Source organism: Pezoporus flaviventris, unplaced genomic scaffold (assembly GCF_033815535.1).
Source record: "Pezoporus flaviventris isolate CSIRO_AGI_PZ_B2104156 unplaced genomic scaffold, CSIRO_AGI_Pfla_v1 ptg000107l, whole genome shotgun sequence".
NCBI lineage: Eukaryota > Metazoa > Chordata > Aves > Psittaciformes > Psittacidae > Pezoporus > Pezoporus flaviventris.
In genome coordinates this window covers 91585-117852 of record NW_026892655.1, presented here as the reverse complement: position 1 = coordinate 117852, position 26268 = coordinate 91585, and the positions used below count along the sequence as shown (strand labels likewise).

At 57.1% G+C, this 26268-nt stretch overlaps 1 protein-coding gene across 1 annotated transcript; it reads left to right on the top strand.

The window, feature by feature from the left end:
- Positions 1-8568: 8568 nt before the first annotated feature.
- Positions 8569-24491, top strand: TNS4 (tensin 4). The gene is made up of 13 exons (XM_061477617.1): positions 8569-8735; positions 13998-14594; positions 17878-18295; positions 18481-18911; positions 19724-19810; positions 20296-20415; positions 20667-20759; positions 21003-21080; positions 21412-21483; positions 22592-22760; positions 23195-23263; positions 23482-23508; positions 24015-24491. Exons 2-13 carry the CDS (start codon positions 14120-14122, stop codon positions 24142-24144), a joined length of 2169 nt encoding a protein of 722 aa, XP_061333601.1. The 5' UTR covers positions 8569-8735; positions 13998-14119; the 3' UTR covers positions 24145-24491.
- The last annotated feature ends 1777 nt before the right edge of the window (positions 24492-26268 follow it).

Here is a 26268-nt window from a genome sequence, read left to right as displayed (position 1 = left end):
TTTGGAAACAAGAGCCAAGCTCTAAGTGTGTGTTCTGGAGGGAGAGAAGTAAGTCCGAGGTGATGCTTGGAAGCATGAGCAGAGCTGGGCATGGGTTTCCAGCGTCTCTTGCCTGTCTTGCTGGCACAGGACTGCAGCGCAGAACTGCAGCACTCGAATGAACAGGGAAGGAAGGATTAACACAGCACTTCTGGTATTAAAATGAATCAATAAATAGAGCGTGACCTGTCTGCAGTGCACTACAAGGGCACTGCTGCTTGGAGCTGTTCATTTCTTGGCCGAGGTCTAGGAGCTGATCCTTTCCTCGTGCTGCGGCTGGAGAGCTGTAGCCTCGCGGGTTATCCACGGGGCAGGGGCAGGAGGGAGAGCACGGGCAAGCGAGGAAGTGCTAATTCACAAACATGCAGGGAAACAAACAAAACCAGAGCAAAGCATCTTGTTCTTGTACAAGCTGAGCATCCCTTTTTGGCTTGTTCTGTTCTGCCGTGACTCATTTTTGTCAGTGTCATGAGAAAAGCACTGGAAATTGCTGTTAGCAAAATAGAAGTTAAAGGGGGCAGCACATCACACCTAATGCATGGGCCAGGCCCGCTCCCACTGCCAGGCTCCACCTCGGGCAGGGCGCTCACCAAGCAGCTCCTCTGCAGAGGAAGATGCTGGTGTTACCTGGCACAGTCGGGATGCAGGCGAGGCAGAGCCTGAGATACCCAAAGTCCTCCAAAGTGGTGGCACTGGCACCCGGCTGCCTCGGTGGTCACGCCTGGAGCTGCACTTCTTCCTCCTTTACAATTTGTGGAAGCTGTGACCCCAAGGGATGCCTGGGAATGACAGCCAGAACAACCGTGGAAGTGCCAGTGATCTGCTCACTGCTCTTCAGGACTGCTTGTCTGCCTCCCAGGAGAGCCAGCGCGGCTCCATTAGAGTCCATTAGCACCTCAGTCTCCTTTCACCTCGAAGTGAGGTTAGCACTGGGGGAAGGTGTTGGCACAGCAGTCCGGAGGCTGAAGCCAGTTCTCTGCCCAGCTCTGCTGCACAGGGGAGCCCACGGATGCTGCCCGGTCCTCAGGCAGCCACTGCTCGGTGCAGGAAGGAACCGCAGGGGCCTCTTCTCCTTCCCTTTCCTGCAGACTTGGACAACAGCAGAGGCAAGGACTCGAAAGAGACGTAGCGATGGGGTTTCCAACATCCAAACCAAGTGCCTGTGTCTGACAGGCACTTGCTAGTCCTGCAAAGCGGGTTTTGGGAGCACTAGTGCTTTGCTGTGAGCTGTCTCTGCTATCCAGTTATCACTACCACAGCCCAGTATCCCCGTTGGAGAGCCCTTCGCATCCCTGCACCAAAAGCACGTGGGACAGGGACGGACAGGACTCTACTGAGGGCTTTGGCCAGGACTGAGCAATGGCCCAGCCTGGAGCCCACAGTGGGGCTGATGGGCAGAGCAGGGCCAGAGCATTTCCAGCCTGGGAGCCCAGGCGCAGGCAAGGGCAGTGCTGGCCAGGGCTGAGGCATGGGGAAGGCACGCGGAGCATTCAGCCCCCCTGTACCCTGCGCTGCGGATGTGAACAGCCTTCCATAAATATCAAAATGCTCTTGCAGCATGACAAGTGTCAGCAGCTGTGAGTCAGCCCTTTGCAATGCTCCCAATCAGACAAACCGTGCTTTCATTGTCTCCGGGTCCCTGGAATGTGAGCCACACAGGAGCCCACCCTGCCAGCCCAGCTGCTCCCCTGGGCTGCAGACAGAAGTGCAGCCAGCACATTGGGAAGCCCTGATGCAGTGATGCATGCCCAGGCTATGAGGGATGGAGGAGAAGATGCCACTCTGCAGGTAGCACATGAGTGGTTTGGGTACAGCCAGTGTGTGGCTCCATGTGGGAAACAGACCCTGAGAGGACATTCCTGCTCTCCTGAAGCCTGGGAACAGCTGCAGAGAGGGTTTGATCCTCAGCTCCTCAAGGGCTGCTACAGATCTCAGTGGATTTTACCCATTGTAAGACAGAAACGGTGCAGAGCTGCAGAGGCAGCTGCACACCCTCAGCACTGCCCTGTCCCACTCACAGCCCCTGGCAGTCCTCCAGCTCCGAATGATTCTCACCTCTCACCATCCTTACCCACTTCTTCCCATAAGCCTGCATTAACCAACCTATTCTTCTCCAGCCCTTTGCAGCTGCACCCATCCGGAGGCCCTCCGTACACTTTGGCTTTACCTTTCCCCTTCCTGTCCATCCCTTCTTTCATTCCTACTCATTCCTGGTAGCAATCAGAGCTGTAATCAACGCTGCTGGCTGTGCCCAGAACCCACTCCCTGCTTCCAGGAGGGTTTACAGGTTTTTCTGTTGAACAAATATGGTGCAATTTACCTGAACTGCCAAGCCCTATCAGCTTAGGGCATTGCAGCATGAGCAAACAAGGCTGACTGTGGAGAGGAAAAGCAAGTGTGGAAAGCAATTGTTCTCCTTGGCTTCACCTTGATAACAAAGACGCCAGCTCCAAGACAAAGGCTGTTTCACGGCTCCCTGCCCGGAGGTTGCAGAAGCCTCATTCCCGGAGAAGGGAAAATTGATGGTGTTAGTTTCAAATGCGGCTCGGGGGCGGCTCGGACAGCCCAGGCCAAGTGGGAAGAGCGGGGTTTCATCTCCTGTTCTTCTGCCACCCACCGCGGACCTCAGGCAAATCTCTTCCCCTGGGGACCAGAACCTCTCCGTGATTATGGAGTGGAAAGCTGTCAGTGGACAGTGGAAAGCTGTCAACAGCTACAGCTCAGAGGTCACCATCTCCCTCCTGCAGCCCTGCCTCTGCTGAGGGCTCACTGGAGCGCAGCCCAGCGCGCACGCAGGCAGGTGGAGATGCCTTCATCTCGGGTGCATGCGCCATCAGGCTCTGTGCACAACGCACCCATGCCACAGGTCCTGCTGCCTGGGCGTGAGCAGCACAGTCCCCTCTGGAGACCCCCAGGGTTTAGCACTGATACTTACTGGAATGGCTCCAAGTGTGTTTCTTTCCCAAGCAGCATCTCCACAGGACATCCAGGACAGTGAAAGTGCCTACGGAACCATTGCTAACGTGCTCCTTGGAGGTGTCCATCCATGTTGTGGCTCTGGCTGGCTGGGAGCAAAGCTTAAGGCAGCACATGGGGACTGGTGGATAGAGAAACAGAGTCCCAGGGACTCTGCTGTGGCAACAAGAGAGGAGGGGAAGGTCTCCCGTAGCCCATGGCCATGTGCATTCACACCGTGCTGGCCCTATTGAGTCGATGTGAGGTGTCTGGCACAGGCACTGGGAAGATCCTCTGGTAGTGGAGAGCCCCAGCGTGCAGAACCCCCTCCAACCCCCCACATGAGCATCCCTCAGGACTCTGCTGGCCTGCAGGGCCAACACCAGTCTGTGATGACAAGCTGCAGGGCGATGGTGTCACTTGGCACAGGCTAAAATACGCCTGTGGTGGGGAGGCAGGTGGCTCCGTGATTCATTCAGTGCCTTACATCAGTGAGCGGGGCTGCTCACGGTTGTTTCCGGGGTGGATCCTAAAAGCATCTTTCCAAGGAAAGTTTTGGACCGTGACGTCTCAGCTGACGGATGGCTGCTACCACATGGCACAACCAGCGCTGCCAGCTCCCTGCATCACCCCTCACCACAGCAGTGTGGAGGCATCTACTCCCCATGGGAGGTTTCCTCACTGGAAATGATCCGTTAAAAGCTGCCTCAGGAAAAGGGACACGAAGAAAAGAAGAATCCAGTCTCTAGGTGCTGTTTTGAGAGCAAAACGCAAGCCTCAGATGCACGCTGCAGGATGCTGTCCTGGGCTCTTTCACCGGCTTTAATGTCCCCAGCCTCTGAGAAAACACCCCAGAGAAATCCAAGGTGAGCCTTTGACAGGGGCTCAGGAGGCTGTTATGTGCTGAGCACCCCTTTGGGGCAGGGGGCCTCCAGAACCAACCTTCCTTGGGGCTTGTCCATAGCTCCTCAGCACATCGGAGACCGCCGGTGCTGCCACACAGCGCTGACCAACAAAGGTGCTTTCTCAGCGCTCCACCTCCACACGAGGGAACTCCTTGAGGTGCTGCCGCCTCAGCTTTGCCATGCAGGGCAGCAGCAGCACCTCATCCCATCTCACTGACGTCAGTGGTTTTCCCCTCGCCGGCTGCCGAAGCCCTCGCACCACCCGGCATGTGCCGACAGGTCCATGGAGCAGCCTCTGGCACGCTGCAGGCCACAGCGGTTGCTCCTTGGTTCCCTCCTGCACAGACACCCTGTTGGATTGGGGCACCCCATAGGGCACCCCTTCCCTCGCTGGCTCGTGGCTGCCACTGACTCACTGATGCTCCGGTGTGGCTTCCACGTTGGCTTGCGTTTGAGCCGATGAAAATCGTAACTGTAAGGTGTAGGAAACAAAAGGTGCTTTCTCTCGGTTAGAGGAGGCTGATTAACATCCCCCTGGGGGAATCGAAGGGCCTCGTCACCCTCCCGGTGCTGCTTGTTCCAAGCCCAAGGGTGATTCACCTGGCGGAGGCTTCGGAAGCACTGAGGTCTCTGCAGCGCACACGTAGCAGTTAAAATGAGCCCCGCAGTGCCAGGGTCAGTGGAGTGTGAAGAGCTGCCTCCTCAGCATCCATCTGTCCTCATGCCCCCTGTGCTGCGCGGCTCACAGCATCACGAGTGCTGTTGCATGCTCTGGGCTCAGTGCTGTTGAGCACTGCTACCCGCTGTGCCCACAGGCCCCAAAAGAAGGGCTCAGGATGCCTCTGGGGATGTTTGAAGGTGGCAGCAGGACCTAATTCCAGACCTCAGTGAATGCCTGTGGTCCTCTCCCCTGCCCTGTGCTGCTTGGTGGGCAGGTTGAGGTCCATCCAAGCGCAAAGCCGGTCAGGCATCCCTCAGAGGTTTCCCTGGGAGCTGCCTGGACTTGCTCTGTTGATGGCAGTTGTGCCATCGATTCTAGGCAGGTCAGAGCCCTCTGCGGCTCTTCAAGTAGGTATTCCAGTGTATATCATGTTTGCTTCATCTCTGAAGGCCCCAGAGGAGGGAGGAAGGCTGGAGGGTGGGGAGGAGGAGGGAGGAAGAAGAGAGCAGCAGTCTGCTTCCTGCCCAGATGCACTGCTCAGTCACTTCTGCAGCTTGAGGCACGGAGCCATTCACTTCTCAAGTGCCAGGCTTGGAGCCGGTGATGGGAGGGAGGTGGCCTCAGTGCTTAACACAGGACATGGGGCACAGCATTGCTGAAGGGCAATGGGGCACAGCAGGTGCTGGGGCCAGCTCACGGGTTTTATTTGGGGTGCTTCAGCTGTCAAATCAATACTTGGTCTTTCATAAGCACATCCCAGGTAGAGCCATGCTTGGAGAGATCTGCGCTGCACAGGCGGGTCCGTTTTAGTTGAGAAGAGGAGACAGAGCTACCAGCAGAGGTGGGGGCAGAGGATTCTGCTGCGGATGTGCCATGGGGTGCTCACAGGGACCTGGAGGAGCAGCCTGCTCCTGTTGGGAATGCCAATCTGCAAACAGCCCCTGCCACCTTTCCACCATCCCATTCCACCTCGGGGGAGCTGCCTTACCGTGATTTTCTCCACCTGCACAGCTATGTAAGACTCTTAGGATAGGTTGTTTGTTAATCATGTTTGGGCCTTCGGGGTGGGGAAACCCAGGAGGAGGCAGAGGCTTGTCCACAGTGGGATTTTTCCAGCTCTGTCAGCACACCCTCACAGTGCGCAGACGCTGCTGCTCAAATACACAACATCCTCCATAAATCCACTGAACCCAGGCTGTGACTGGGATAACAAGCCCTAGTGCAAGCCCATTTTCACACCTGGGCAGGACAGGCTGTGGTTAGTGATCCATCAGGGCAGGGCAAAACACGCTGCTGTGCTGGCAGGGCCCCCAGTGCACCTCGTGGGTTTATTGCTGTTAATCTCCCATGCGGACGGAGGTGCAAGGGCTTGGTAAAGGAGCTACGGAGCATCTTGGCTTCCCTGCAAAAGCAGCAAAGTCAAAGCCAGAGGAAAATGATGGTTTTTTTTTCAGAGGGGTCTTGCAATATCGTGTTTGCTTCAGCACTTGGCGAGGAGGTGGCCGGCACTGCAACAAACAAGCCCTTTTCTATAGCAACTGGTCCCTCCAGGACACCTCCGAGGGGCTTACACAACGCAGATGGAAAAGCACTGAGACGTGAAAGCCTGTGCTGCAGACTGAAAGCAATGCTCAAAACCCAACCCAGGATTTCAGTTTGGCTCTGTCAGTGCCAACAGCAGTAACAATCCAATACCCTCTGAAGAGGAATTGCATCAGGCCGGGGCTGAGAGGCCCCTTCAGGCCCGGGGCGAACGGGATGGGATGTTAGAACGCAGCAAGCAGCTTTGCATCACCAAATCTGGCTGCTCAGCACCTTCTGGCTAACGAGGCATGAAGCAGCCACAGGCTGGAGCTGGGGCGGTGGGACAGGGTGGTCCAGCGCAGGCTCGCTCTGGGATGTGCTCAACCCTGAACCACACGCTCCATCCTGCTGACACAGGGTTTATCTTACCAGGGCTGCAGAGCTCAGGGAACAGTGTAGAGGCTCAGCCTTGAGCAAGTCCAGAGGAGGTCATAAAGATGATCCAGGGGCTGGAGCTCTGGAGCCAGGCTGAGAGAGCTGGGCTGGGTCAGCCTGGAGAAGAGAAGGCTCCTGAAGGGGAGACCTGAGAGCAGCTCCAGTGCCTGAAGGGGCTGCAGGAAAGCTGGAGAGGGGCTTGGGACAAGGGATGTAGGGACAGGCCAAGGGGAATGGCTTTAACCTGCCAGAGGGGAGACTGAGATGAGCTCTTAGGCAGAAGCTCTTCCCTGGGAGGGTGCTGAGGCACTGGCACAGGGTGCCCAGAGAAGCTGTGGCTGCCCCATCCCTGGCAGTGCTCAAGGACACAGGGGCTTGGAGCAAGCTGCTCCAGTGGGAGGGGTCCCTGCCCGTGGCAGGGGTTGGAGCTGAAGGTGCTTTATGATCCTTTCCGAGCCATTCTATGAGTCTGTGATTCTACAACCTAACACAGATCCTGGTCTCCCAACACTGCCTGCTCCCAGCTGGAGCCTCATGCTGCGTGTGTGCAGCAACAGCGGTACTGAGCGTCCTCCAGGTTGCAAACACTGCCTGTCAGGTCCCCCATCAATGGGGAATTTTACCAGCCAGGAAAAAGGAAAGCTGCTGGGAGATCACTCACTCCCCTCTTCAGTCTTGCAGCAGGAAAGGGGCTGTGCTGGCAGCATGGAGCACTGTAAATTCCAGGGATGTAAGGAAAGGAAGAAACAACCGCCAACAATAAATGAAACGTTGGAAAGATTGTAAAGTGAGATCAAGGAATTGAAAGGAAGGGAGTTTATATGGTGTCTTTCCTGATAAAATCGGCTGTTTCAAAGCGTCCCTCCGCCGTGTGGCAGCGCTGCCGCCAGCACAGAGCATTTTTGGGAGCAGAATAGGCATTTCCCCCGAAAACGGGCATTTCACATGTGGGATTTCAAAGGCTGCCGCGTGGCTCTGTGCCCATTGAAACTGGAAGAAACCCTTGAGCCAAAACGCACAGCCATCCAAAATGTGGATGGCTGGGGATTATTTATTCCCCTCCGTTCCCAACGTGGGAATGCTGAACGCAGCACTCAGGCTGGGCTGCTCAGCGACGGACACTGCACAAGCAGGGACTTAGAGGCACAGTTGCCTTTAAATACACTCTTGAATCAGCTCCCCGTTAATGCGCCAGCAGATAACGTGCTGAGGGTGTGGGCAGACCCAGGGCTTGGTTTAGCTCAGGCCAGAACAGCCTTAGAAGGCTATAGGCGCCCTTTAGCCAGATGTGATGGGAGATCATTTCTTCCCCTTTGCACCCAGTTGGACCCATCTCACCCTGTGAGGCAGCGCCTTTGCCACCAAGGCAGTGACACAGGGCCAGGCTGTAACCTCGCAGGCTGCTCCCCCCGATGACAGCTCTGTGGGTGCCCTCTGCACCAAGGAGGAGCAGGGAGACACCACAATTGCAATGCTCCAAATGGAGCTTGTTCTCTCTCCACACCCATGAAAATAAATGGATGCAACTAAGGTAAAGGAATAACAAAAGGTCACAGGACCCCTTCCCAATGCTGGCATGAGCTGGCTGAGGTACTTGGGACTTTCCTGGCATTGGGGTAAATCAGGGGGCTCGAACACACAAAGGAGCATCATGAGTCAAGATGGTTGCACTTCACTGCTGCACTTCAGCAGAGGCTGAATCAAGACAAGGGTTTCGGGCCAGAGAGTGAGGTTGAAGCCCGGTCCCTGTCTGCTCTCTCTCCACAAGCTGTGAGGGGCCCATGCCATGGCTGGGGGCTGGTTTTTGGGCTACTGCTGACCCGGGTGGGACCTCATGGACACGGCTGTCAATGGCAGCATCAAACCCTCAGCTGCTGCCAGCAGTTACCTTGCCCTGCACCAGCTGAAAGTCCTGAGCAGCTCGTCCGGGTCGCTCTGCCTCGGGCTGTGCTGTGCCCATGCGCTGGATGCTCCAGCTGTATCCCATCCCCTGGATCTTCCCTCTTGCATCCCACCTGGCCAGAGCAGGGCTGCACCCAGTGCACAGAGGGGCGGCGAGCGAAGCTCAGCCCAGGTGGGAGGGACTGGGCTCCCATTAAATCCAAGGCTCCCAGAGGACCGAGTCCTTCACGGACCCACCCTTGTGCTGAGTTTAAGAGCTCAAGGTGCTGTTGGAGGTGTTGCTGCAGGAGAGGGGACAAGCGGCTGCAGCGCAGGTATTGCTGAGTGCTTGCTTCAGGGGCCGTATCTGCCTTTCCAGCTCTCTCCTTCCATCCTCCATGCTAATGTTGTTTGCAGCTTGTATCCGTTCCTCTCTTCCATCGCTCCTCTTTCTTCTTCTGCTGCTTTGCATTTAACTGGTGTTTATTCCTGTGCCTTGGGAGAAATCTGCTGCAGAGATCTTGAATAAGCCAAGACATGGTTGTTCCTGCCTGAACAACGCTGCTGGCTGGCAGAGAGACCAAGGGCTGTTTATCCTGGGTGGGGAATGTTGCTGGATGTTCTGTGGGAAGTGCCACGGGCTTATGCTTTTTGCTTGGGTAGAGGGTTGGGGCTTTCCTCAGTCTTCAATGGGTTTTATTCGGTAGCAATTGCCTTTCTGATTCACGCAGAGCTTGAAGCTTTCCCATGATGTTTGCTGTACCAGTGGTGCGAGGTGCTCCACTCACTCTGAAGTGAATTCAGCCCATAGCAAGGAGGCAATGAGAGCACGTTCTGTGTGTACACAGGGCTTTGTGGTGTGGTGAAGTGTTGAGAGTCCAAGGCAATCAAAATGCCACGTGGTAGCAAGAAGTCAGAGGCAGTGCGTTGTCGAGGTTATTTGGTATCACTGTACTTTCTTAAGCCACTGACAGTAAAGCCACAGCACGGTGGCTCGGGTCAGTGTCAAGAGATGCTGTGAAACCACAGCTAAGGTCCTGGGATCCATCCTTGCCTAAGAGAGAAGCAGAACATCAGGGTCGTCCTGTGGAAGCTCCAGCCAGGAGCACTGCAGACACAGGGCTGCGCAGGCAGATGTATGGGCAGGAAGATGGAGTTCTGAGGAGGGGAGGAAGAGCATCGAGTCCCACCTTGTGCTGTTTGTCCCTTGCACCACAGAGAAGAGCATGGAGCATGGTCTGTGGCTTCATAAGGTTTCAAGCCCTGGGGTGCAGCGCTGTACACTTGAGGGGATGTGCGTGGGGGAGAGCTGCTGTACAGTGTCCGTCTGGAACACTGAGAACCTGCAGAGCCTCTGTACAGCAGCTCCCATCCTTTCCATTCCCTTGGCACCTCTGAAATGCAGGGAAACAGCTTCCCTAACGCTGCAGCTTCCCTTGTCATTATACAGCCTAATGTGGGAAGGAAGGTGAGATGTGTCTGTGGTATCAGAAGGGAGCAACCCAGGCTGGTGCTCCGAGGAGCTTGTTGGTGTGACTGAGAGCTCTCATATTCCTGTAACTCATCTCAGATGCTCCTAGGATTAGCTAACTTAGTCTAATTTTGGACACACACCCTCCTCCAAAGCTCCTCTTGCTGCCCAATGCTCTTGCTTCCCGTGCCCACTGCCCAGCCTGCAAAGAGCTGGAGGCAAACCCCTCCTGGCTGCGCTGGGACCTCTCCCAGGGATGGTGCTTGTCTCCTACCCAGACAAGCTCTTGCCAACGGGGAAAGAGCCATCCTGAGAGAGGAAAAGGGAACACGGCAGCGGGAGAGGAGCAGTTTCGACACTGCAAATAACCCTCCTCATCCAAAGCCCTGGAGACCCTGTCAAGCCTGAAATGTTGCTAAACAAGGATGCGCTGGGGCTGCTGGCAGGGGATCGCTGCAGGAGGTTGGCTGCTGCTGCCGGGCTGTGTTGCAGTGCTTCTCCCTGCCCCAGCAACAAGTCCCCCTTTGGCAATGGCCACACGGATGCTGCCCCATCGTGGGGCTCCGGGGGCTGATCGAATACCAAGAAGCTGTCAGGGATTTCATAAAGGCTTCTTTTGGCTGCTGGACCTCCTAACTAGTTCTTGTTTGAGCAAGGAGGGAGCTGGCTTTGTCTGACCGTCACCCCTCTCAGCTGCCTCGTGCTCCAGAGGTGCTGGAACCCGCTGTAGCTGGAGGTATATTGGTGTTTGCTGTGCGATACCGCTGCACTCCCTGCTCTGTGGGCAAAACACAGCATAACCATGGGAACCCTTATCCTCGCCCTCATCAGCACGACCTGCTAATCCAGGCAAGTCACCCTGCAGCCCTCCCCGTGGTTAAACTGGGTGTAATGAGCCCTGTAAATCTTGGGTGTCCCAGCAGCTCCTTCCACTCTTCCTGGTGCAGCTGGGTTTGCTGTGCTGGGGTCTCTGAGCAGGCAGGGCACAAGGCTGTGTCCTGGCTCATACTGGGTAGAGCTGGAGCTGGGGGTCTCGCTGTGCTCCCACCGACGGCGCTTTGCTCTATGGGGGATCCATGGGGCTCACCACACGTGGCCGTTGGCTGGGCTGGGCTGTGCCTAGAGGGCTTGGCAAAGGCAATGGGCTGTTAGGGAGCACCAGGGTGTGCCTGGCACAGCCCTGGCCCAAGGGCACCCAGCTCCCACCTCCTGCAGCCCCACACGGGTGCTCCCGTTCCAGCCCCAGTGCTGGCAGCCCCTTTGCACATCGGGGGGGGGCTTTGGGTTATCACAGCAGGGTCTGCCCCCCGAGCTGGGCTGGAGGAGGCGATAAGGACCGGGGTTACTGGGCTGAATCCTGCCTCGCCAAGCTGGGTGTCTTGGTGGGGTAAGCAGCTGCCCCGCCAAGTGCCTTTATAAGCGTGTCCGTCTAAGCCTTCATCTGAAGGGGGATTCCTTTCCGCAGCCTGCTTCCAGAAGCAGGAGCTCTGTAATTTCCAGTCTAGATGTGTTCATGGCAAGCTTATTTCCATTTCTGCCTGTGCTGGCCTTGTCTTCGCCCAAACAAATGCTCTCCTTCCCCCCGAGTTTCTGTGCAGCCAGGGAACGCTCTCAGGCTCAGATGAGCTCCCAGCCAAGCCCTGCAAGGCACGTCTGCAGCACTGGGTGAACTCTGCCAGGGCTGCGATGCTTCTGCTGCAGCGCTGGTGCATTGGGCCCCACAGCACAGACATGCCATGGGCTGGTTGTGAGCAGCCACCTTGTCGTTAACCTCCTTCATCCCAGCCCTTTGCTTTGGCTCCTCCGAGCCCAAGAGCCTGCATGTGAGGCTCAGGGCTCTTGCAAGGAGCCTGGGAGGGTTTAACCCAGAGAAGGGAAGGGAAATGAGGTTTGGAGGCTCCTTCTGGCACGAGACGGATCAAAAACTCAGGGCAGGAGTACAAGAGAGGAGGGAAACTGTTGCGTGCATGCTCCTGGAACCCCCTGACAGTCCCGGTTCATGCATACTGCACGTTATTTCTGTACCTACTTAAATTAAAACCAGCCTTGTCTTGCGGACGCTGACTGGAGCCAGGCAGTTCTTGTCCCCGGGGGAGAATCCAATTTTCACTCCATCTCACTTGTGCTTTTGACCTGGAATGACTCTTCTTTTTATACTCGACAAACGCTCTCCGCAAGCCTTGCGCTGTGCTGCACCCCTCGCAGCATCGCCTGTGGCACCCTGGCACATACGTGCTCCAAGGCAGGGAACCAGAAGCAGGCAGAGCGTGGACCTGTGCTGATGGCAGCTCCCCTGAGGTCCAGCTCTTCCCACCCGTTTTCTGGTAGATCCCAGCTGGCACTCCATAGGGATAACCTGCTCCAGGCTCTGGTCATCTCCCATCAGGATGGGACAGAGCTGGCTTGCAGACCCCAAATGCCTGGAGGGGCTGTGTCTGTCCCAGCTGTAGTATTGGTTAGCTCCAACTCAGAGATGCCATGTGCCTGGCTGATTCCCAGCTAAAGGCACAGCACTTGCCTCCCAGAGGTGCTTTCCTTCCTGCAGCACAGGTCTTGGTGCAGGACACGTCCTTGTCCTGAGCCTTTCTTCTGCGCCAGCCTGCTGGTCCTCTAAATAACATCTCTCAAGAGGCCCAGGAGACACAGTGGGGTCTGGGCAGGATTCTAAATGGGGCTGAAGTATTTATTCGCTTCCTGCAGTCCTTAAAAACCTCTCCTTGCTCTTCAGAGCGTGTTAACGGGGGTGACTCAGCCGCTCACCCAGCAGACAGCAGCAGTGCTTTTGCTTCTAACGCACTAACCTCAGCAAGCGTGTGCTATTCTGGGTGTCTCTGCAGCGAGAGGAGAAGCTTCTCCAGGGTTATAGCATTCACCGAGGGCAAAGCCAGCCTGCCCTGGGCCACCTCGCCCAGCGCAGCAGTTAGTCACCGCTCGGCAGACGTGACGTACGGCGCCAGCCCTGCCCACGGCGCGATGGACCCACGGCTCTGCCTCTGCCCTGTGACTCCACAGTTAATCACCCTGAGATAGGAGAGCAAATAACTGCTTCAAGGCTGATGCAGGAAAGGACAAATACCGTGATAAGCGCAGCCCACTGCTTGTATGCATCACACACCAGCTCCGCACAGGGCACGCAGGAGCGAGCCCTGAGCTCTAGCATTAACTCCTGTCAGCGAGCCTTTGGCTCTGACTTTGTGGTCCCCACCGGTGCTGCCCTCCCTGAGGACCGGAGAGGATGGGCACGTTCCCATGCATCTGGCATCCTGGGAAATGTACTTGGCTTTGATGTCCAAGCACCAAGACGCCGGGGTTTGGCTGCCCCGGTGGGTAGGAAGGGCGACAGGTTTATTTTCCTCCTCCTAAGGCAGAGTGAGGCTCCCTCAGCACGCTGGTGGCACTGAGGTTTGCTGACTGTGCCGACGAGCAGGAGGGAGAGCAGCAGCCAGGGGGGGACCCCACTTGTTTGCAGATCAGTTGCACGACTTCCCCCACCTCCAAACAGTGTCTGAGAACCCCCCAGAGGAACCCAGCTCCTGGCATGGGTCTTTTAGACTGGAGACTTAGAGAATACTTTCTATCTAAAGCAAAGCCAGGGAGTATGCCGAATTTAATAGCAATCGGATTCCTAGAGAAAGCAGACACATACACAGGCTTCCAGGGCTCAGCTCGCATTGTGCCAGCCAAATAAACCCTCCAATTAAGTGTACACCCACTGCTCTGGCAGCAGCTCCATCCCTATGGCCCACGGCAGGTCTGACCTGCGTGGTTCCGGGCTCGTTGTCTGCTCCGGGTGGCTTCCAAGGGTCCCCCACTGCTGTTGTTGGAGTCATCCTTCATTCCTGCCCAGGAAAATAAGCAGCGTGCAGATGGAGCGGAATGCAGCGTTCAGGCCTTTGATTCCTGACAAGCTGTTGCGAATTAATCCCCCTTGCACTTGCCCGGATGCACGGTGGCGGCGGGCGCAGGGGCTGGAAGGGGGTGGAAAAGCAATAGGGGATGACTTGTTTGCTTATGAGCTGAATTCCAGCTTTGCGCTCCAAATCCCCGTTTTCATAGAGTTTTCCGCTGCAGTCTGCTCCTGCCCGGGGCATGCCTGTGTAACCGCTCCTCTCTCTGCATTCCTCAGATTCTTCTGCTGCTTGAGACTGGAGTGAAGGGGTCCGAAGTCCTTGGCGGAGAGAAGGAAGAGGGGAGGACGAGGAGGAGATTTCCCTTGGACTCTAAGCCATCAAAGCGGGAAGCCAAAGCATGTCCCAGGTCATACGAAGCCACGTGCTGCGCGTTGGACAGACTGTGTGCGTTTCCTCACGGGAGGAGAGCAAGAGCTTGCACCCAGCCGGGTACCAGGGCTGCTCGGCGCTGCCCATGCAGTGCCCCTACTACTCCACGGAGGGCTGGGCTGACCCGCCGGCCATGGTGCACACCAACACACGCCTGCTGCCCCATGGGGGGCTCTACAGAGCCCACCCTGTGTTTGAGCACATGGCTCCAAAGGAGACCCCTTTGGAGAGAGCGCATCAGCCAAAGGAGGAGGAGAGCCCCGGTGTGGATCCGGAGGCTCGCCTGGGGTCTCCTACCTTGGACATAGAGAGCCTCAACAGGATGATCCTAGAAATCGATCCGACCTTTCAGCCGCTCCCGTGCAAGCCAGCGCAGGATGCAGTCCAAGCTGCTCCTCAGGGTGACACTGCTGCCACCAAGAAACAGGATCCAGAGGCAATAGGTGAGGCAAAAGGTGCTGGGAGTGTGGTGGAGCTGGTGCAGCTCAGAGGTAGTGAAAACCATCTGCAGGAAGAAGCCTTTAATTCAGCCTGATCTTTGTTCCTCTGTGCTTGGGGAATCAGTTCCCATTAGAAATGGGGCTTGTAGCTGGTGGGGAAAACTCCTAATCCATGTTATTGCCATCAGTGATTAGGGACAGGCATTGACCCTGGATGTGATGTGCGGACATGCTCCCCCTTGCAGCAGAAGTCTGGTTCTACCCAAGGGCAGCAGAGCCTTCCTCCGGGTCATACTTGACCCGCGGAAGCACAAGGACTTGGAGCCGGACTTGCAGAGCCCTGGGCTAAGGTACCGGTCATTGCCCAACCAGCCCATTTACAGGTTCCAAAGTCATTTTGCCAGGGAGATTCTTTTTCCAGAGCCCCTGTGCTCCTCCAGCAGCACACCTGGTGTATAAGAGGCAGAGCATCAGCAGCACACACCAACCCCCTCTTCCTGCTCTCATGCTTGGGTGCCTTATGTGACCCCTTGTGCAGCACCCCTCTGTCATCCCAGCAGTCCGGAGCCCTGCTCTGTGTGCTGCTCCTGACCCCAGCACTCCTGCCTGCGGCTCCTGTGCAGTGTGTGAGCTGCTCAACAGCCTTGCGCAGCGTGACACGTGCGCTGCACGCTGCTGCAAGCGCTGTGCTGCGCCTCGGGGCAGCTCTGCCATGTGTTTGGGTGCCTAAAGATACGGTCTCCATGCTTCTGGAAAGCTTTTTTATCTGTCTGTGTCTTTAGAAATAGCCTGACAGTCTGTCCCCAGGGCTGTTTCCAGAGGAAAGGCAAGGGAGAGGATGTTAAAGGCATTGCCATGGGGCTCGGCTGATTGTGGAGCAGAGGCATTCCCGCTTCCCACTCGGATGGAAGGGGCGGCCTTGTAGATAAAGTACTGTGGCAAAGGGCAAGTTCAGCTCTTGGCTCCTCAGCCTGGCTGCAGAGGCCTTGGGATGCCCCCCCCAGGCATCACTCGAGGGCTGGAGTCCCCAGCAGCCCGCAGGTATCGGTGTCGTGCCCGTGGGTTAGAGAATCTGGCTCCCGGTGTGGAACTGAACATCTGGGAATCTGGCTCCGGATTCATGGGAAAAGCCTCGCTTCAGCTTTCTTTTTCTTCTAACAGCTCTCCTCCTGTCTAACACAAACTCCCAACTGCTGCACATCTCGCATCACCACCTCCTCCTGCCCAGCCTTGTTCTCATCTCCTCATCTTGTTGGGCTCCTGCCTCCCTTTCCTCCCCTTGGCCACGCAGGGGAGGCCCCACAACACCCCCAAATCACTTCCATACCCTCCTTTTCTGCCTGATGCTCTTTCTAAGGTTCTTTCTTCCCTGCAGACACAGTCACTTGATGTGGCAGGAGACTGACAGTGCCCTGAGCCCATGAGAGGGGCTTGTTCTGCTCTAGTGGAAACCATGAGGAGGGGTTTAACAGCGCAGCTGCTGGAGACACATTGATGAGAGTCACCAACTCCCTCTGGTACTTGCTTGCTCCTGCAGAAGGGGACAGCATCCCAGCTCGCGTGACAGCTCTGCTCCGTGCTGGTGACACTCCTGCCACTCCTTGATGCTGAGAACCTTGCCAAGGTCTTGAGCAAATATTTGAGCTCTATGATAAGCAGGAGCGAGGGCAGCAAAGCAGCACTCTGCAGCGCACAGATGCTTTTCGGTTATTTCTTTAAAGAGCAATTAAAATCCCCATTTCTTTTCCCCTTTTGAGGGCGACATTGACAAGAAGCACCCAAAAGAGCTTCCTGTAAGGGTTTGATGCTGACACCAGAACCGCCGGGCTCCGGAGGAGCTGCTGCTGCCTGCCCATGGCAGGAGGCTGCAGTTCCGGCTCCTTCCCGTGCATGGTCCAGCCGCATTCCCCCTGGGAGCAGCCTGACCCAGCGCCTCCTCGGCAGCTCTCCTCCGGCTCTGCCCATCGGATCCCACGCTGGGATCAGAGCGGAGAAGGGGCTCAGGGAGTAACTTTTGTACAGACTTGTGCTTTTCCTGCTCCCCCAGCTTTATGCCCTAGAGGTCTGCTTGTTCCTTGCAGGAAACTGGGGCTGCAGCGCTTGGCGTTCCAGGGGCAGCCGCTCTGCCCTGGCCAGCAGGTCCCAGCACACCATAAACCATCAGCTGCCAGGGAGCTCAGGGCTGGCAAGAGCAGCTTCTCATTGCTGCAGCAGAAGGGTTTTTCTCCCTCCAAGAAACACCTTCAAGAAGGGGGAGCTTTCCTGAACTCCATGGCAGGGCAAGAACCAGGAGCTGAAAACAGAGCCGGGCACGTTCAGACTAGAAAGGAGCATGCTTGAAGCAGTGGAGGTGATTAAGCACTGGAACAGCCTCCCTGGGGAGGTGATGAGTTCACCATCACTGCGAGCACACGAATCAAGCCTGAGTGTCTCTTGCTAAAAGACATCTTCTAGCTCAGACAGCTTGTTCAAGGCACACAGGGACTGATATGCACCATGGGCAGCCAGCACCCCCTTGTCCCGTCCCTGAGATCGCACTGAAGGTCTGGGAGCAAGCGATGCTCTGCTAGATGCAGATATTGGTGAGCAAAGAGGGGGTAGGAGATGAGGCAGTGCCTTGCCTGCCCCAAGCATGAATGGAAGAGCACGAGGGAACCCACAGCAGGGCACAGGCGCAGAAACTGCCTTGGAAATGAGTACTCTTGTGCAGGATGGGAGAAGGGAAGGGTGAGCAGGTGCCATAACTGGCACCTACAGCCTCGTGGCTTCCCTCTGCCTGGCTGCTGGTGCCCCTGGGGACCAAGGAGCCACCCTCCCTGTGCTCAAATGGGTGCGCAGGGCCCCGTGCCTGCTGCCGTGGGCACCCTCCAGCCCGGTGCCATCGCTGGGGGAGCAGCCGCATGTTTTTCTCTTGAGTCAGGTACAAGCAGAGCTGCTGCCAGAGGAAACACCCTGCTCTGGCTGCAGGTCTCTGCAGGCCCCGGTGCTGCAGTACAGGATGGGGGGGGTCTGCGCAGTCAGACCTGACTGTGTGTATCCCCCCTCCCTGCCAGCACTGGGGGGTGTCTCTGTGGCTTGGGGTCTGTGAAGGAATCAAATCAGCCCTCACAGGATCTTAATGAAGACAGCGTTGGGCCATGGGGGTCCTCCCGGGGTGCAGCACCCTGCAGGGCCTGCGCATCAGAGCCAAAATGAATAGCAAGAAGGGACATGTGTGTGCCACAGAGCTTAGCTAACAAACCTGATTCACGCTGAGCTGGTAACGACCTCCTCTTTCCTCCTGCAGACATCAAGTACATAGAGATGACGCCAGGCAGAGCCATGTGTCCCGAGCGGCTGCAGGGCTCCCCCAGCCCTTCGGGCACCCCGTTCTCGAGGTCCCCCCAGGGCAACGGTTTCCTGTCCCAAAAAGGGGGGCTCAGAGGCAACTACAGCACCAGTGGCAGCGTGGTTTTCTCCAGCCCATCCAGCCCCAGGCCAACCTCTGCAGCTTCCCCACCCCACAGCAGCACAGCCGAGTGCGTGGCCGTGCCCCATCAGTGCCGGACCGAGAGCATCTCCTATGGTCCCGGCACCCCCGGCACCTCCCCGGGCCTCGACAACCTGCTGAAGCCAGTGCACGTGGTGAGGGCTCAGCAGAGGAGCAGCCGGGTGTCCGTGCTCTCCACCAGCCCTGGCTCGGACACCAGTTACATCCTTGGAAGGTAACTGGTCTTGGGCTGATGGTGGGGATGGAAGTGGCACGGGGTGGTTATCCCAAGTCCCAAGGTCCAAAACCTCCTTCCTCAGGCTGGGGCTCGATGCCCCACAGGGCTGGTGTGGTCCCTGGGGTGCGCTGTGCACTGCATCCCAGCTAAGCACCCCCCTGCTCTCTGTGTCCCCCTTGCAGCAGCACCTACTCACTCCACAACGACGACTCGGATGCTCACCCCACTGCTTGCCTCTCCGCTGACTGCCCGTCTCCTGCCAGCTCTCTGGGCAGCCCCTGCCCACCTTCCCCAAGCATCACCTCTCACTCGGGAGAAGCTTTTGGCCTGAGTCCCCACCAGCCCAGGGCAGACTCCTCCACCAAAGCCAGCACCTCCCCATCCCAGAAGGGACAGGCCAGCAGCTGCCCCCCCTCCATCCTCAGCTCCTCAGCCGACATCCCGGTGCTGCTGGTGAACGGGTGCCTGGAACAAGGGGATGCATCTTCCAGGCCGGCCAAGGCCCCCCCAGCCTCTGTCAAGCAGGTCCCTGCTCCCACCTGCAGCCCATCCTCAGGGCTCGGTGGCCTGAACACCGCGCTGTCAGCACCAGCACTCTCCTGCAGCCCAGACAGTAAGTCACCTCCCTGCCATAGGGCAGGCCTGAGGGGGGAAGGAGCTGCAGAGCCCAGGAGCTGCCAGGAAAGGGGAAGCAAACACTGTTCTCTACTCTGGTTTATCCATGGGTCATAGACATAAAGGACAGGAGGTCCTTGCTGGGGCTGGAGAGCCTCACTGCATCTCCACCAGGCTGCAGGGCTCTGCGGGGGTCCCCAGCTCTTTGCTGATGAGCCTGCATTAGCCACGGTGTTTTGCTCCGCAGGCAGAAACACTCGGGTCCCCTCCAGGAGGTGCGGGTACACTTATTTATAGCACCTGAGACTGCCAACCACAATTGTGTTGTTTCATGCTTGTCTGTGAGCCCAGAGCAGTTTGCTCTGGAGGGCATCTAAAGATACCAGAGCTCATAGGGTCCCTCATTCAAGGGTAAACACTGGGGCTATTGTTCTCTGGAGACCAGCAGAGGCAGCCCTCAGGGCAGAGGGTTTTAATTGGGACCCTTATGGGAATAGCAGGAGGGCTTTGTGGGTCAGATCCTCAGCCCGTGTAAATCCCCATGGGCTGGTAGACTTGTGCAGATGGGCACTGCTGGGGGATTCCATGTGCTGCCTCCCTGCACTCCATCACAGCCTGCCAAGAGAGATAATTACGTGGGGAATGAATTATTCTGAGGCACAGGGAGGAAGCTCTGCTCAAAAGGATTGAAAACAACAGCCTTCAACCTCGGCCAGCCTGAAAGAGGAATCGCTTTGCCAGAGCTTTGTCCTCTTGGTGATGGCTGCTGTGAAGTCTGTCAGGTCCTTGACGCTGCACGGTCTCTTGCAGGTCCCCCCAGGGCTGGGCAGCCCACCATGAAGTTTGTGATGGACACATCGAAATACTGGTTCAAGCCGAGCATAACTAGGGAGCAAGGTAAGGCAGCAAAGGGTCTCTGCAGGGGTAACCCCTCCATAGGATTGCTCTTGGGAGGATGCTGCCTGTTCCCCAGGCTGGAGCTTTACCCCCGCAGCATCCCAGTGCCCACACTGAGGTCCTGTGGAGACTCAGTGATGGCAATTCAAAGTGTACTGATGCCCACTCCCAGGTCCAGGGGCCCACTCAAACATGGGCTGTGACACAGCCCATTTGTGATTCCCTTAACTCCAACAGAGTTTCTCCTCCTAATGTGCTGCCACTCAGCATGGCCTGGCCAGGGGCTGACTCTGTCCTGGGACCACAGGACCCATGGGACCGAGCCAGGTCCCTCACTCTGCAGGGGCACCACATCTGGTACCCACATAAGGGATGCCTGTGTCCTCTGCACGTGCTGCTGAGGAACAACTCCCCATGAGAGCATCAGCAACCCGGGGAGGTTCTACCTGTTTAGCTTGGCTGAGCCTCTTCCTGTGCTTTGACAGCGATCCAGCTGCTGAAGGACAAGGAGCCAGGCACGTTCGTGGTGCGGGACAGCACGTCGTACCGCGGCTCATTCGGGCTGGCCATGAAGGTTCTCGTGTCTCCATCCGGCAGCCAGACAGGTACAGGGCTCACTGGGAAAGCCAAGGGTTTAACTGAAACTACTCAAACTGCAGCAAGCTGAGAAGCTGCTCTTGTCTATGAGAGATGCAAGTGGCGGGGTCTGTGCGCGCTCGTTGCACCCCTGTGCTGGGGCTGGCACCGCACTTGTTGCACGGTGGATGCACTGGAGCTGGCAGGGGCAGGCGGGGAAGGGCAGGGGTGAAAACGGCTCCGATGCTGGTGCTGACACTGTCTCCACTCCCGCCTGCAGGCGATGAGAGCAGTGACCTCATCCGGCACTTCCTCATCGAGTCCTCTGCCAAAGGGGTGCACCTGAAAGGAGCCAGCGAGGAGCTGTATTTCGGTGAGGATGCTGCCATCAACCACAGCAGCCCCCAAAAAGCCCCTAAAAGCCCTCAAAAGCAGTCTCCAAACCAGGAACATGGGATGCAGGTTGGAAAACCCACGTGAGACCCCAAATAGTCAAACTCAGTACCCCCCCCCCCCCTTCCTTCTGAGCTCCATGGGACACTGTACAGGGCCTGAGGCACATGGGTGGGAGGTTTTGGGCATCAGCAACCCCTCAACTCCCAGCTCTGTGTTGCAGGGAGCCTCTCTGCCTTCGTGTACCAGCATGCCATCACGCCACTGGCACTGCCCTGCAAGCTCAGCATCCCCACCCGAGGTAGGTGCTTGGGGACAGGAGAGCTGCTCTGAGCCGTCCCCAGCCTGGGGAGGTGGGTGAGGTCCTGCAGTGGGGAGGGGGCTGAACCCCAGTGCCCCTGCAGTAGGGCTGGAGGTGGAGCAGGGACCTGCAAGAGCTGACTTGAGCCCGAGTCAGTGGTGACCTGCTTCTGCTGCGGATGGAGGGTGCTCAGCAAAGCTGTGGGGAGCAGGGGACTATTGAGGGTGGGCAACGAAAAGAGGAGTGGGGAGATCGGAGGAGAGGGAAATGGAGGGTAAGTGGTGATCCAGGGCTCCCTGCGCATCAGTGCCCCTGCTTGTTGTTTGGGCAGATCTTGCTGATGGAGAAGACTGCCCTGACTGTGCTCCGGAATCCACCCTGGCCTTGCTGAAGAAGACTGCTGGTGAGGAAAGGAGCTGGGGAGGACCCCAGGGTAAAGCTGAGCTGGTGATAGCCACAGCTCTGGGCATGCGCCCGTGCTTGGGGCTTTAATCCTTACCTATTAAACAAGAAGCTCTATTTTCTATGGCATTCCTTCGGGCACCATTCACAGCAGAAGCTGTCTTTGCACCAACACCCATGGGTGACCTGCTGCCAATGTCCCCTCCTGCCTTTATCACCAGGCTGCAGATACCTGCAGGTTTTCTGCACAACCTCAAATCATGGGCTTGCAGGGGAACCTGGTATCTTTAAAGAAAGGAGACTTTTGGTCCTCAGGATGGTGAAAACACAGTTCTTGAGGCCACAAGGCTGAAGAAAGACCCATAATTCCCACAGGTTTAGATAGGCTGGGATTTTTAAGCCTTTCCTAATTGTATTGAACCGATGGGTATTGAACATCTGGGGTTTCTAGAACAGGGATGGGACAGTTGGGGCTGGTTAAATTGCTGATGGAAGGCACATGGAAACAACACAGCAGGATGGGGAAGGGTCTTTGCTTCTCTTCCACCACCAGTACCCCAGGCCTGGGGGCAGAGGCGGGTGTTCTCCAGGTGAGAGCAGAGGATGATGGGCAGGAGGCCATGGGGAGGATCCTGGCGTAGTCAGGAACCACTTTGTTTAGCTGGAAATGCTGGAAAATAAGTTGGCAAGTTGGAAAGTTCAGTTTGACCCAGAGCAGCCCTTTACAGAGCTCAATCAGCCCAAAAAGTCATGTTCTAGGGTTGGCTTCAGCCCTCCGTTGGCTCGGGGTATTTCTGCTTTTCATTAAAGGAAATATGCACTAAACAGGAAAAAAAAAAATCCCAAACAAATGTGACATTTAGGAACTGGAAATGAAATATTTTGACTTTTAAAACTCTGAGCGCAAAGAATTAAAGTAAACCAAAATAAATTCCTGATGGATTTCTGAGTCACCAGATCTCCAGCTTCCACCAAAACAAACCTGACCCCCGTCCGTGTGCCCGGTGCCGCAGGATGATGCCTGTGACCCCCCCCAAACTGGACCAGCACCGCACACGGCAGTGAGATGCTGGTGCTGCGCTGAGCAGGGCTCTGTGCTGTCCTTGCAGTGTGCAACGTCTTGTACCTCAACTCGGTGAGCACGGAGACGCTGACGGGAGCCCCGGCCATCCAGAAAGCCATCTCCTGCACCTTCGAGCTGGAGACGCTGCCCACACCCACCCTGGTGCACTTCCGAGTGACGGAGCAGGGGGTGACGCTGACGGACATCCAGAGGAAGTAAGAGCTGCCTGGGGAGGGTGAGGATGGAGCCGAGGGCTCACGGGTGGGCAGGTGCAGGGAGAGCTCAATGGGTGAGAGAAACAGAGCTCAGCCGGCTCTGCTCTTGCCTCTCAGGCTGCCAACGGGCTGATGTGCAGCACGTCAAGAGCTGGCCTGCGAGCACAAACCCGTGTCGCAATGCAGGGGCGGACTTGACCCCCCCCTGTTGCAGCGCAGGGCACGATGCTGCTGTGCTTGAGGCAGGAGCAGGCTCATCCCGAGAGCTTTGCCACCATCAGCCTGGTGGCAGCCCCAGGAAATAGGATCCCCCCCCAAACCCCCATCCCCAGCAGCTAAAGCAGTGCAAACAGGGCTTAGTTTTGGAGATACCCGTTTCTTCTGTCAGCTCTGCCCTCCTCTAACACCACGCTCTCCTCCTCCTCCTCCCGCAGGGTGTTCTTCAGGCGACATTACCCCTTGGCTGCCATCAGGTTCTGTGGGATGGACCCTGAGAACAGAAAGTGAGTTATGGGCTGAGGGCTCCCATCCCAGTGGGAGCAGGTCCAAGGGGTGCTCCACGGCTCCTGTATCTGCATCACTTGTAATCCCCACCCACCGGCTGTGCAGCCCCTGCCCCGGGCTTAACGTGCTGTGGTTTAGCTAAATATAAACCTTGGCTTTGCAGCTGATGGGCTGGGTTAAAAACCAGTCTGTGAACCCAATTCTGTTCTCCCCTCAGGTGGCAGAAGTACTGCAAGTCCTCCAGGTAAGAGCAGCCCCAGGGTGCTGGTGGAAACCGGGGGGGGGAAGATGCTGTCTCTTCAGTGGGTGCATTGCAAAGCTGCGCAGAGCAGCAAAGGATCAAAGCTTAGAAATGAAGAGGGGCTGTGATAAAAGTTAACGTGGTGGCAGGGTGAGACACGGGGCGCATTTTGCTCTGTAGGCTTTGATGAGAGGCTTGGCTAAGCCCAGTTCTCCTCATCCAGCCGTGCAGAAAGCTCCTGCCCAAGCCCATCAGCCTTCCCAGGGTCTTGCTTGCTCTGGGCTCAGGAAGTGAGTTTATATCTGGCTCTACCTTGTGCTCAAGAAACCCTGCACAGCCTTGCCAGAAACACTTCTCCTGGGTCTTTTGCTTCCAAGTAAACGTGATTGGGGAGCGGGCCAAGGTGGAATTGCTGGAGCTGGGCTTTTGCTCTGTGGCTGGGGCTGGTTTGAGCGGATTCCTTTGGATTCCTGGATGCAAACTGAGCAAATCTCTTTCCCTTTTCAAAGAATCTTTGGGTTCGTGGCCAAAAGCCAGACGGATTCGGAGAACCTCTGCCACCTGTTTGCAGAGTACGACGCTGTGCAGCCCGCGTCCCTTGTCATCGACCTGCTCTGCAAGCTCCTGCCGGGCCCATAGAGCACAGGAACCCTGGGACAGCTCAGGCCCCATCGCTCTGAGCTTTCCCTGCTCCCCTTTTCCTGCTTCTAGGTTGCATTTTGGCAACGGCTCGTATTTATATCTGTATTTTTGTTACATACCAGCACGTCAAGAGCCTCGGTTAAAGATTTTCATGCTCTGGTGAGACAAAATGTTGCTCCAGGGACCCTCCTTTTGGGGCATCGCAGGATGGGAGCTGGGCTCCCGTATGGAGCTGCTTTGCCTCCCTCACTGGGCACGCACCATTCCATTGCTCTGGAGCAGTGGAATACTCCGGCTGAGGTCTCTACTGGCACTCGGGGTGTCCAAGCTGAGGCAGGAGCTGAGCTCCTCAGCCCTAACCCCTGGTGAAGCTGAGGGGGGGTCTCACCCCCCTGCCCACAGACCGGCACCAGGAGGCAGTTTTGCAAATCAAAGCGTATAAACCCCTCAGGCCCTGCTGAAAAGCCCGGCTTCCCTAAGGAGCAAGAAGCTGCCGCATCGGAGCAGCGTCTTCTTGCCTGGCGCCGGTCCCTTCTCCTGCCCCTCTTCTCAAAGCAGCATCAGCCCTGGGGCTGAGGAGCGGATGCTGACGTCTTCAGGACACTGAAACGCTGGGGTTTTGGAAACGGATTCGTGTGACTTCGGGCCAGGTCCTGGGATGACGCGAATTGGCGCGGGGCGGTGCAGCCGGCGCTGCTGTGATTTACACCAGCTGAAGGCTCTGCTCGCGCTGTAACCTCAGCGCAGCGGCTTCGTTAGCACACGCTTACCTGGTGCCTCTGTGGAGGTTTCACTCCGGGCCCTGTGTAACACACCCTGCTCGGGGGGGGATCTTCAATAAAGCAGCAGGGCACTTGGCTCGGTGTTGGCCACTGAAACACGTTACTTCGTTCTCTTCCACGCACGAGCATCTCTGTGCTGCTCATGAGCATGATTCTCCCCCAGCCAGGCAGAGAAGCAGCATCCATCAGATAGAGCAGATGCTGGCATCACTGTGAGGGGAGGAAGATTCTCCTCCTTCCCCATCAGCTTTGTGTCCCCTGGGCTCTTCCCAGCCCAGGAGAGCTGTGACCCCATGGGGTCCCATTGCATTGCACTGCGCAGACCCAGAGGAGCGCAGCTCCCCAAGGTCAAGGAGGGCAGCTCAGCCCCTTGTGCAGGATGGGACCCGCTGCAGTGCACGCTGCAGCCGGCAAGGGGCCCCAGCACCACATTATCAGCCCTGCCTGCCTCCTGCCTCCTGCTTGTGCCCTGCCTGTGCTCTGCCCGGCTGCTGGGAGCCACAGATGAGGGCAGAGCTGGGTGCTCAGGGCTGTTTTCAGTAACCAACACTTCATCGGCACTGCAGTGGCCGCAGGACTCCAGCCCCTGCACCCCAAGGGCCATGCAGCGCAGCTCCATCGCGTGCATCGCGATGCTGTTGTGACAGCAGTGACAAGCCCAAGGGAATATGAAGGTCACGTTGACTCCAAGAAGGGGTCACGCTGCTGTTCCCCATCCCTGCCCTGCTCCTTGTCCCAGCAAATCCCTCTCCCTGTTGCAGAAGTCCAGGAGGGTTCATCTTCTGGGGAATGGGGGGGTCAATGCTACCTTTCCCCCCTGCAGGACCATGTGGGATGGGGAGCAGGCCCCGTGCCAGGCGCTGTCTTTCACACATGGAACTTTCAGTTCATTGGAAAGCCTTTTCCAGCGCAGCGGAGCTGGAGCCTGCGCCCAGGCGCGGCGGCAGGGACAGTTCAGCCAAAACCACCTGGATTCAGGAAAAAACAAACAATTCTCTGAGCTCCTCGTGGCTTCCAAAGTTTGTCCCAGCCTTCCTGGAAGCGCGGCTCTTGGTTTTGGTTCCTGGGTCTGGTTCCAGCCATTTTGTAACCAGCCCAGCCCCTCTGTGGCCAGGCTCATGGGTCTGTTCCCGGCAGCCTCTGCCCCACGTCCCCAACTGCAGCAGGACCCCGAGAGCCAACAAGTGCAGCACGTGGCAAGGATGGCACCGGTGCATGGGGTGCACGGACACAGGTGGGGACACAAATCCCCCTCAGTGGCTGCGGCAGGTGGAGCTTTACTCCCTGGTGAGGTGCAGAGCAGCGCACCCAGCGCCCAGAACCCACCTCTGGACACTGC

Bases quoted from the DNA above. Each gene is read 5' to 3' on its own strand.
- TNS4 (XM_061477617.1), top strand. From the start codon at position 14,120: ATGTCCCAGGTCATACGAAGCCACGTGCTGCGCGTTGGACAGACTGTG. The intron at 18,912-19,723 runs GTAAGTCACCTC...GGTCTCTTGCAG, and splicing joins ACTCTCCTGCAGCCCAGACA to GTCCCCCCAGGGCTGGGCAG. The intron at 20,416-20,666 runs GTACAGGGCTCA...TCCCGCCTGCAG, and splicing joins TCCATCCGGCAGCCAGACAG to GCGATGAGAGCAGTGACCTC.